The 12,095-nt window shown below is 43.1% G+C and overlaps 1 protein-coding gene across 4 annotated transcripts in view; it reads left to right on the top strand.

The window, feature by feature from the left end:
• Nucleotides 1-12,095, top strand: part of LOC139061298 (calcium-activated chloride channel regulator 1-like) — a 240,171-nt gene that overhangs the window by 226,200 nt on the left and 1,876 nt on the right. For 2 of the 4 annotated variants that reach the window (XM_070541069.1, XM_070541070.1), the window contains exons 14-15: nt 6,666-6,842; nt 11,354-11,611. In XM_070541069.1, the coding sequence (XP_070397170.1) occupies nt 6,666-6,842; nt 11,354-11,611 (435 nt within the window). Of the gene's footprint in view, nt 1-6,665; nt 6,843-11,353; nt 11,612-12,095 lie in introns of those variants that run through there. The other 2 variants (XM_070541072.1, XM_070541071.1) reach the window with 2 other exon arrangements.

Genomic DNA, 12,095 nt, shown 5'->3' with positions numbered 1-12,095 from the left:
AGACCAGCAGTTCTCTCCCTTACGCATTGCAATGTCTGCCCAGCACGACTTCTTCCTCATAATGTCAACCAGTATATCAGCTATTCCCGTTCGCTCTCTAATCCACATCGCTGTCTTCCAGTCTATTATCATCATGCCTAATAATTTTCATTCCATCGTTCGTTGCGCGGTCCTCAACGTCTTCCCAAGCTTCTTTGGTAACTTCCAAGTTTCGGCCCCATACGTTACTAACGGTAGAAAGCAATGGTTAGCAGTAAGCTCCCTGGTCATGATTTAGTAATGCCTGCCGTAAGCTCTCCAGCCAATGTTTTATTTTTGTTAATTTCCTTGATCAGAGGCCCCTGCGAGTAATTAAGCTCAATAAACGAACGAAAGACCATGACATTCGTTCTCTCGCCACGCTGCGGAACATTACCCGCCGTGGTTGCTCAGTGGCTATGGTGTTAGGCTGCTGAGCACGAGGTCGCGGGATAGAATCCCGGCCACGGCGGCCGCATTTCGATGGGGGCGAAATGCGAAAACACCCGTGTACTTAGATTTAGGTGCACGTTAAAGAACCCCAGGTGGTCAAAATTTCCGGAGTCCCCCACTACGGCGTGCCTCATAATCAGAAAGTGGTTTTGGCACGTAAAACCCCATATATGATATTGCGGAACATTACTTTTCTCTTCTGCATACTAACTCTCAGTTAGACTTACACTTTCTTCGACATGTTCCTCAAACGTTTGTTGCAAATAGTCTGCAGTGTTGCTGAGTATGCCAATGTCATCTACGAACCGTAAGTTGGTGAGCTATTTACCGTTAGCCCTCACTCCTAACCATTCCCAGTCTAACTGGTTGCACACCTTTAAGTATTCAGTTATAGCATTGTAAATATTTTGCTATTGATCATATGAAGCCTTTTGCAGATATCTGGCTATGCAAAGTCTGCGCGTTAGTGTCATCCGTTCAATATCAACATTCGTGGGAAACTTCATTTTTGACCACTGTTCGGAGCCAGTGCGCTGCTGCCTAGGTGCCCCGATCTAATCATTCCAGCTACCTGATTCAAGCGCAGGTAGCGCGCGTTTCATGTACAGCCAATATCAACGCCTTAACTGGCAATGTTCATTCATCATATACTGTAAGCTTGTTCACTTACTCCCTTATAATTAGGGTGTAAATTAGAAAGACTGGGGTGTTCCAAGGGTGTTTTCTTGTTGAACACCCTTTTTTGTTAAAAAAGGGTATTTCAAAGGTGTTTACAAGGGTGAAAAGATGGAATACACCCGCATTACACCCATAAGGGTGTGAAAATTTTTAGAGTGTAACAACGAACTGTTCTCGTTGATATCCATCCAGTAGTAAATTTTTCGTTTCTCGATGGGTCAGAAATTCGGCAGATTGCGTCCTCCAACATGTAGCCATCGTGAAGAGCCTCCCATGCACCTGAACGACACTCGCTGTAGTCGAGCACTGGCTTTGGCGTTGCACTGCGATTGCTGAGGGTGCCGCATCGAATCCCGTCCGTCGATTGGGGCGAAATGCAAAAATGGCCCCGTGCTGTGCATTGGGTGCAGGTAGTAGAAACCAAGGTAATCAAAATTAATCCGGAGTCCCCCACGTACTGCCTGCCTCGTGTCATATTGTGGTCTTGCCACGTGAAAACGCACTGTAATTTCTAACATCAATGACGTCCACGTTTCGGGCGGAATAGCGCAACCTTGAAACCTTCACGCGTACATAGGTGAAACAGTTGAGATTAGTTTTCCAATCGCCTATGGATTCCCCTCTGTCTCATCTCGTGCAACGTCAAAGTGGGACGGCTGAAACACCACTGTCGGCCTTCTTCATCATGCTAGCGTCGTCACACATATCGCAGCCGACAGGGCTTTCTTCCTACAGCCCAGCATAAATCCCGTGAATATTTTAACTAGGGGCATTAGCCCAGCAGGTGTTAAACAACGTGCAGGGTCGCTCGACTAAGTCGCACCCTCGTATGCTTTTGTATACCATGCGTAGATCAACTCTAAACTGTGTTATCACTGTTCGTCCTTCAGGTAAAACTGCCTCTGTTTTTGTGACTGTTTCACTGCCACCAACCTATTTGCACTACGAATATGCAACGCTATAGTTCGCGCGTCGACAATGTTCATAGGCGTAACATAAAGACGAAGGTTGCCTTGGCTCCACTGCCGAGGCGACAGGAGGCTGCGTGCGCCACCTCCTCTATTTGCAGCCGAGTAGTTCTTCCCGAAATTCCTGCCACCAAGCCACTCTGGAGCTCCGGCGCTGCTACCGACAGGCCACGATATAAATATTTTCAATATTTTTCGTCAAACGTTAATCTGACGGTGTATATCTTTACTGAATTTCCAAAGAGTTACAGCTCTGTGGATCACGATCACGATCACGAGCTATCATCACGATGCCTTGCGTACGCAAGGCATCGTGATGATAGCTCCTTTACTTCAGTCATCCAGCGGTGAGTGAGTGACTCAGGGCATGCCCTTTGCGACCAAAGAGAATATTTGTGGCGATACAATGGATGACCGGTCGATTTGCAATTACGTCACATGACCTCTGCGATTCGCCAGTATGAATGAGCTATTTGCAGTCTTTGCGATCGTGCGTAATGATTGCGAACTGCTGCATTTATGCAGCAATATTTTGCTATAAATTATTTTTACAAATCACAAAGCGGATCGAAGCAAGGGGGCCCACGTATAGGCACGTTCAAGCGCCACAAACACCATTCGCATGCTGACTCAACGGCCATGCTTTCAGCTCTCCCGTAAGGAATGCTACAGCAGTTTTGTATGGTTAGGTCTATAGCAAACTGTGGGAATGCTCGTCGCTGGTGTCCCAGAAGGCATTTAATGTAAGCAGCTTTGTAAACTACAAACCTTCTTTCTTCACCTGACCTCCTTAACTTCTCTATCTCGCCCATGCATAGCATATCGCCTTACCGCAATTAGTTGGTTCGCTGGCCGCTGCTATGCCCTGGATACCAAAAAGATTACCGCGGCCGTCAGCGATGGAAGTGTAAAGAGAATGAATATGGCCTTAATACCTCTGAGATTGGTGTAGAAGTAAAATATAAAAAGAAAACTGATCAAGAATTTTCCCCTGGATGTTCAAAGGAGATGAGTAGTGTTTGTGCCAGAACCGGCATCCTAGAAGTACGGTATGTTGGTTTTTGTCAACTCTGGGGTCGTCACATCAATTTTGCTTCAATATATATTCTGCACTTCGTATGCAACATGTGTAAGGAGAGGGAATTTATATATTTTACGAGTCCTGCCAGCCTTGTTACCAGGCCTTAGGCAGGAGTAGGCATTTGAAAAAAAAACATGAAATTGGATCAAACAAGATAACAGACACTGAACAAGAATCGGCATGACAAACAACATAAGGGAAACCTTTCACAATAATAATTTGACTGGTAAAAACGAGGGATGAACGCTATGCTTTATTCACAAAGTTCTGAAAGAAAGGATGAAACCGTTGGACAATCGACAGTCGTGGCAGGTAATGCGTTCCATTCGGAAATTGTGCGTGGGAAAAAAGAATTTTTAAATACGTTGGTCCTCCAGAAAAAGTCTCTAACCTTTCTGTTGCGATAAGTGTGCGTGCAGCTGTGACTAGCTGGTAAAATATATGCTGTTTTATATATTCCGAATTGATTGTTATACAGTAAGAAGAAAATTTTTATTCTGTCCCGGCAACACCTTATTGCAAGGTTTTCCAGTTCTGCAGTTTCTTGAAGAGATGATCGGGATGTGCGCCAGCTGTACGAATAAAAAATACACCTGCCTGATTTTCTTTGGACTTTCTGAATTTTAGTGATGTTGCTTTGTGTGTGCGGATCCCAAACAATCGCAGCGTATTCTAGGATGGGTCGAATGAAAGTTTTATGTGTTAAGAGTTTTATTTCAGGTGAAGCGTTTCCCATTGCTCGCCTTAAAAAGCCTAGTTTCTTCATTGCCTTACTATAAATGTATGTTACATGATCATTCCACCTAAGGTCTGATGTTATTACTACTCCCAAGTATATGTACGTAGCTACGACTGATAAAGACTGGTTGTTATTGCTATAGGAAAGGGTTAAGGGATTCTTTTTGCGAGTAATGGTCATTGCAACAGTCTTTTTAAGGTTAATACTCATCTGCTATTTCGAGCACCATGTTTGTATTGTAGATAGCGTGGTGTTTAAAGCTTCCTGATCATTTGAATGGCGTATTTAGCTGTACAAAATGCAGTCATCTGCAAAAAGCTTTATCTTGACGCGTATGTCACCGATGACGTCGTTGATAAAGATAAGAAAGAGGAGCAGCCCTAACACTGATTCCTGTGAAATGTCTGAGTCTACAGTTGCGGGTGCCGAAGCTGCATCGTTGACCTGAACACTTGTATCCGTAATGAAAGGCCTGCTGTAATCCAGTTAAATAAGGCGTCGTTCTTTAAAATGGGTTTTAGTTTACGAAGTAATTTGGAATGAGAGACGTGTTCAAATGCTTTTTCAAAATCGAGAAATATTAAGTCTATTTGGCCTTGTCTATCTAAAGCTGCCGCTTAGTCGTGAACTATTTCTACGAGCTGAGTTACAGTAAACAAACCTCGCCGGAAACCATGTTGTCTTGCGTCAATTATAGCGTTGTCGTTAAGAAAGGCGGAAATGTGCTTGAAAATTATGTGTTCGAGGGTTTTTGCGCATGTGCATAGTAAAGATATTGGCCTGTATGATGTGAGCAGGGACGTATTCGCTGTTTTGGTGTTCGCTGTTTTGGTACTTTCGCGTACTTCCAGTCGGTTGGAATTTCCGCGCATGACAGTGATTTCTCGAATATTAAGGTTAAATGCTACGAACACCCTTCGGCGCACGGGGAAAGAAACGCATTCGGGATTCCATCAGCTCCGGTCGATATTTTAGTGTCGAGGTTAAGGATATGTGCTAACACACCTTCCTCAGTAATTGTGGCATCACCAATCGGCAGAATGTGTTCATAGCTAGGGAACTGTAGGCTGATACCGTCGTCACGCGTAAACGCTGAGCAGAAATATCGGTTGAGCGCATCTGCAGTTTCGGCATTGTCGGTTAAAAAGGTATCACTGATACAGAGTATGGGTGCAGCCTTATTTTTTTGGCGATAAGTGCTGCCAGAACATTCCTGCGGATGGGAATAGAAAATTTTTAGTATTATTTTTTGATAGTATTCTTTGCTTTTTTTTACTTTATCAGCTAATAATGTACGCAAGCGAAGAAGCCGATCGCTTGCGGGAACAGTCGGGCGCTGCTTGAGTTGTTTTCTTGCCTCTTTCAGTATCCGCTCTATTCGTACTATTTCTTTTGTTACCCAAGGATTTCGCTTCCGCAGCACTTTTCGCTTCACAGATACAAAATCACGGATACACTTCAGAACCAGGAACTTGAAGTATCCCCATATTTCATCAATAGAATGTTTCAATAGAATGTTGATTCACACATGGCATGAAAATCCGGAAAAGCGCCATCTAGGGCGTCCGATACATCAATATTTTGACAATTCTTTCTTGTATTTTTAATCTATCGAACGAAATTCACTTCCAACGTAAGGTATACAATTTTGTGATTCGACATACCTTCGAAAACCTGAATTTGTGGGCTGCGGCGGACTACGGCCGTATATGTAAGGAGAAGGTCTAGAATTGATAGTGTGTTCTTTTGAATACAGGGAGGTTCTTTGACAAGCTGTGAAAGGTTGTGAAGCACTACTATATCTACGAACGGTTCAGAAGCACTTAAGAGGGGCTCAGGGAAATCGGTATTCCAGTTTACAGAAGTAACAATAAAATCAACCGCAAGTAGCATACTGCAGCGCTTATTCTTATAGGCGCACAAGAACTCGTTAAGATTTTGAAAGGAGGTGGTGTCGCAATTTGGAGGTCGATAGAACCCTCCTATGATTACATTACACTCGTGAAGAAAAATTTTCACGACAACACATCCAATTCCTGTGTTATCAGGCATCCTAGAAACATTCAATGTTTTTTGGAAGTGAATTGCAACGCCTCCGCCACGGGAATCCCTCTGTCTGTAGATTCCGTAACCAAGAGGTGTTATTTCAGAGTCGGTGATATCATTATACAAGCAGGTTTCTGTTACAAGAACATGAGGTTTGTTGGCAGTTACAATACTGTCTAATTCGTCGATTTTGTTTGCTATGCTCCGAGCATTTATGTTTAGACACCGAAACAATTTTTTTGTGTTTTAGTACAGGAACGGGGTCATTGCAGTCCTTTAAGGTTTTCTCGACGGAAGGTGACAGGTATGCGTACCCACTCAAAAAGGTTTTAAAATGCGCAGCTTTTTGCGCTATCGCCGACACGCAATTACAGTGCGACAGTGGTAGGCATCAGTAAAACATTTGGCAAGAATAAAATCTTCGCTACAAAAAATAGCGCAATCGTCACTTACGGGATACAGAATTTTAACAGGTAAAGAGCATTCCTAATAATATTAGAAAAAGAAAACAAATACACAATTCAGAAATTTCCAAATCAGCCATATTACGTGATAACTGAAAAAAATTACTTTCACGTCACTTTGGCTCATCTCTAGAGCAATTAAACCACAAGAAACTGATTGATTCAAATGTGTCCGTAATTGATTCCGTTTTCAACTTCCCTTGGTACTAATATTGCAGATCCTGATAACGTGGCCGACGATGGTTGGTACACCGGGTTCTTCACCCAGTTCACGGGAAAAGGAAGGTACGCCGTCAGGGCTTATGTTTACGGGGACAACAAGACCAGCCATGCGTACCGTACGGAGGGATTCCCTCCTGACATCTCCATTTCTTCGGCGGGGGTAGCGCTTCCTCGTGAGTTGATCAATCGTGCATCACCGTGCAATGCGCTGTCTCTCTCGCCGTGCCTTTATTTAGCCATAAATGGTAAAATGACCACTGAGACATTAACGTAAATGTACGTGATTTTATTTCAGAAGAGTCTTTGTGCAGTACAGAGCCAAAGGCAAGCAAATGTGTTGCTGTTCAAGTGCGATTACAAGAATTGTTCAAACTCGAAATTCATGTGAGCAGGAGAACGGCACATAATGCCAGGAACTTGCCGTGTTCATCTTTATTGCGACACCACATATATAGGCGTCTCTCTGCTGTTGTATCTTCGTGAGCTTCCGAATAAAGTGGAAGTTTGATGAAATCCTTGCCGCGTGCCGTATGGTGTGTGTTCGAGCGAATAGAGTGCTAGGGAAGCCAGCGAATGCAGCTCGATCTTGCTGGAGCGAGAGACGAGGGCGGGACGGAAGCGTGCCCTTATCTGTCGCGCGCGAAGCTAGCGAGTGAGGCGAGGGTGGGATGGTTCTTCGCCGGCCGCTGCTGCTTACAGCGCAGCTCTGTGGGTGCCGTATCTACGCTCTACATGACCTTCCCAAGTCCATTTTTTTTCTCTTCATATGGATTAGAATATGCGCAATCCCCGTTTGCTCTCTGACCCACACCGATCACTTCCTGTCCCTTTGCACTGCGCCAAACATTTTTCTTTCCATTGCTCTTTGTGCGGTATTTAACTTGTTCTCGAGCTTCTTTCCTAACGTATAATTTTCTGTCCCGTGCATTAGCATCGGTAGAATGCAGTGATTATGTTCTTTTCTTTTTGACGACATTGGTAAGCTCCAAGTCAGGATTTGACAATGCCTGCCGAATGCACACCAACCAATTTATATCCTCCTGTATATGTGCTCCACATGTCCAGGGTCTCCTGTGTGTATTTACATAGTTAAATACTCCTGTACCCCTGTACACACTCTAGAGGCCGACTGGGGATCCTGAATCCTACACTTACCAGGCTGTTGAACGTTATCATTGTGTTCTGCATTTAATCTTTAACCGCACTCTTATACTCTCTCTCTCTCTCTTAGTGTACTCTATCATTTTTTTCTAATTCGTCCCCATTGTTGCTGAATAGGACAATGCCATCTGCAAACGTCCCAGTATAATGGTTGAATACTTTTTTAAGCAAGCAGCGATTAGCACTGATGAGATTGTATCTCATTTCCTGGCTCCTTTCTTGACATGTAACATTCTAGTTTGCTTGAGCGGAACCAATTTAGCTGTGGAATATTTATAAATATTTACCGAGGTCTACACGTATACCTCCTGTACTCTTCACTTACGCAAAACGTCCGTGATTGGAGTGATTAAATAAAATGATTTCTCATAATCTGTGAAAGTCATATAGAGATATTTTATTTTGCGCAAAAAAATCAGTGGTTGTTGGGAAGTACATATTAGGAATGTCCTTTAGAATTTCAAAGCAAAATCGCAGTATTACTTCATAGATTTATGTCCACGAAAACTTTACTTTCGGCTCATTCTTGTTCCTGTTATAGCGCCTGTCCATCGTACATGTTCGTCTTTTCGGCCTTGTGTATTTAGCACTGTTTTTCTTCAAGCATGTCAATGAACTATTCGATGTGCAGCGTAGTGGCGCATGCATAGCAGCGTGTGTTGCACGTCGATCGCACTGCACCGTTTACGTCTACCATTGAGCGTGACCTGTAAATTGATTTACCTAGTGCAAGTGCTTTATGCATATCAATAAGTTGAAAATGTTTGGATTTTTATGTTCTTTTATAGTAATGATGTCTTTCAACTTAGCACTTTTCTACTTGGTGGAGAGTGGCGTAACTTTTACACATGAAAAAGCGTAGGTTAGTGCGTGTTGGTATTCCGTAAGTGAGGTTTTTTGGCGCACGAAAAGGAAGGATAGACAGTGGCAAGACGCCGACACAGCGCTAACTTCCAACAATTTGATTTTTACACGAAACGGTACACATATATATAAGCAACAGACACCACCGTACGCATGGCCATATGTAGTGATTTCTAATCAAATGAGACAGCAACGAGAGACGTGTAATGGAAAGTTAACATGATATCGAAGATGAAAAAACAACCATGCGTAGCAAAAAAAATGTAATTCCAAGAATAAAATGTCATCTCTATCAGGCCACCCTCTGTGTCACGTTGAAAAATTCTAATTCTTTTATGAAAGATCGATTGAAGGCGCGCTAACACAAGCGCTCCCCAAACTAGCGATCTTCGCCGCTTCAATAATCTCATGTGTTGTTTGCGTTGGGCTTCTTCCTATTACCGTGCACTATTTATAAACGCTACTGCACCCATGTTTTCTGCAGTGAAAAGCCTGATGCCCCACTCCTCCATTTCGCACATTATTTAAGTGTTCACGGAACCTATCATTTACGTACCTTCCCGTTTGGCCGATGTATTTTTTGCTGCACGACAGGGGCAGTTCATACACAATGTTGTTGTCACAAAGAACGTAACATTCCTTGTGATTTGTCCGGCAACTCGGCTTCTCAGAACCACAGTAGCTGGCCTTGCACAAGTTGGACAGCTTGATCGGCGCTGAGAAGATGACGCTTACATTTCTGTTATTGCCAAGCTTCTTCAGTGTGTGCGAGATATCGTGGTTGTACGGTATGATTGCGCGTTTCTGCTTGACTCGCGCATTTTCCGGTGAAGTAGACTGCTCATCCTGTCATCCGTGTTTTGAGGTCTTGAGAAGACCTTCCGCCACAGTTGTGATGATATGCTGCGGAAAACTGGCCTGTTTCAGGCGATCTACTTGCGCCAGAAAACTGGACAGACACTTGTGAGGACATGAGCGGCGAAGCGCATCAAATAAGGTTGACTTTGTGGTGCCCCTCCTAACTAACTTAGGGTGGCCCGATGAAAATGGCAGTAGCGGCCTCTGCGCCGTTGGTTCATATGCTCAGCACACCTGGTGTCCTTCAAAAAACCTTCTTATATCGAGGACTCGCAAAGAACCATCCTGTGGCGTTTCATGCGTAACAGTGCGTGACATCGTGACTTGCGTGACATCCCCGCTAGGACTTGGATCGAGAAGCACAAGGTAGTCGTCAACGTACCTATACACCTTTCTTACGTTTGAGTTTTCTAATTTAGCATCCAGTATCCTGTTTACACGAGCAAGATAAACGTCACTTATGATTGGCGCAATACAGGAGCCAATACGAATTCCTTGTTTTCGAAGATAAACACTCGCATCCCACTTGGAGAACGTCGAGCGCAGATACATGGACAATAGTTCAAGAAAACGCTGTGTAGATATGCCCATGGTGCTTACAAACTTCAGTTCATCGTAAGCATCAATAGCCTCTTGAACACATAGTAATAACTCATCATGTGGTAGTGAATAATATAGGCATTCTACACCTATAGAGAAAGCTTTCAGATTACTGCTTACATGCGTGTTCAGGTAACCTATTACTTCTTCTGAGTTGTTGGTGAGAAAAGGATCATTCACTGCTAGCAATTTCAACCTGCGTTGAAGAAAGAAACCTAAGGCCTTTTGCAAGTTTCAGCTTCCGACACTATAATACGCTGTGGCTATTCTGGTTTATGGGTGTTTATCGAAAAAAAAAACATTACAAGGCTCCCAGATTTTTTACTTTCGATTTCGCTGACCAGTTTACTCAGGTTAAATTTTTGACAAAGCTTCTTAGCTTCTCATTTCACTTTCGCATGTGAGACATCATAGCACGAAAGACGTCTGCTACCTATATATATATATATACATATATATATATATATATATATATACATATATATATATATATATATATATATATATATATATATATATATATATATATATATATATATATATATATATGTGTGTGTGTGTGTGTGTGTGTGTGTGTGTGTGTGTGTGTGTGTGTGTACCGTTTCGGGGAATAAAACAAATTGTTGGAAGTTGGCGCTGTGTCCGCGTCTTGCCACTGTCTCTCTTCCCTTTTCGTGTGCTAAAAAACCTCAGTTTTACAAATGAGTTTGCTGACGACAACCGCCGGCAATGCATAAACCTTGACCCTTTAATGGAAGGTATATGCTATCATGTATGACAGACACATAACAACTGCTTCAATCTCAATAGAACCCTAAAAACACTGGTGTGGTTACGGGAAATTGATGCCTCATTTAGCAATGCAATAGATAGGAACTGTAAGTCTTGAAATACATTATGAGTGTTCTGAAATCATGTAGGGCCAAAGCTTGTCGTATTACACAAGAAACTGCGTAAATTACCACTCTATTTCAAGCAGGCATTACTGAAATAGCCAACGTATACCTGAAACAGATCTCAGTCTGATATTACTGCAGTTGTCTGCAGGTAATGCAAGAACATTCAATGCCACGTGCAGGGTCGGCGTCAAATGAAATCTTAAATGTTAGTTCCTTGGAAATCCTCCTCTTCCCCCTATCCTCGCTAGATTGCTGTGCTTAAAATGGTCGCGGTAGTAATGCTACCACTATGTGTTGTGCAGCGAATGGACCAACGCTACATGCGCCAGGCAACTACACATTCGTGGATACCCTCCTAGGAAAAAAGACGCCGACGGTCCCATTCGAAAGAGTCGCCTACTGCGGCTACCTTAACGTCAAAAGGGACATGCGGCAGACTGATGTTCCTCCAGGTATAATCAAAGACCTAGATTTTTTCGACGGTTACGTCGAGAGCGACAGAACAGCCGTCATCATACTTACTTGGACTTGGCCTGGCGCACATATGACACACGGAAAGGGTGCGTATTGTCTATGAGCCACCATCCCCTACTGAGGAATAAATTACCTCAGAAAACTCAACAAGAGCATTGAGACTGGGTATACGAGTGAGGAGAGATCTATTTCTTTTTATTGTATTTAGTGTTTGGAGCACCGCATTCTTACGTACAATACACTGTGGATGCAAGGTAACATTTTGCTGTCCAGAATGCGCAAATATTTCAGTCGCTAGTCAGTCAAGTGTCGCATTGCGTTTTTCAGAAGTGTTTCTAATCATCGCTAGTAGCGTAAGCAATAAATATGTTAAACTCTATCAAACACCTTGAAACAATAAATTCACATAGGGGCTCAGCAAACCGCCTTTCAAAAAATAAAAAAAAACGTACGTACACCCGCCCATGGGAGCAGTTGGTGCTTTTTTTTCCTTATTTTCTTCGATGCACTGATTAGACTCCCGCTGTAGCCGACAAAACTTTCTCACAGATAGAAATTCGCGGCTTCCCT

The sequence above is a fragment of the Dermacentor albipictus genome, chromosome 6 (assembly GCF_038994185.2).
Source record: "Dermacentor albipictus isolate Rhodes 1998 colony chromosome 6, USDA_Dalb.pri_finalv2, whole genome shotgun sequence".
Taxonomy (NCBI): domain Eukaryota; kingdom Metazoa; phylum Arthropoda; class Arachnida; order Ixodida; family Ixodidae; genus Dermacentor; species Dermacentor albipictus.
Note: the sequence above shows the minus strand (reverse complement) of the source record. Positions and strands in the feature narration are given on the sequence as shown.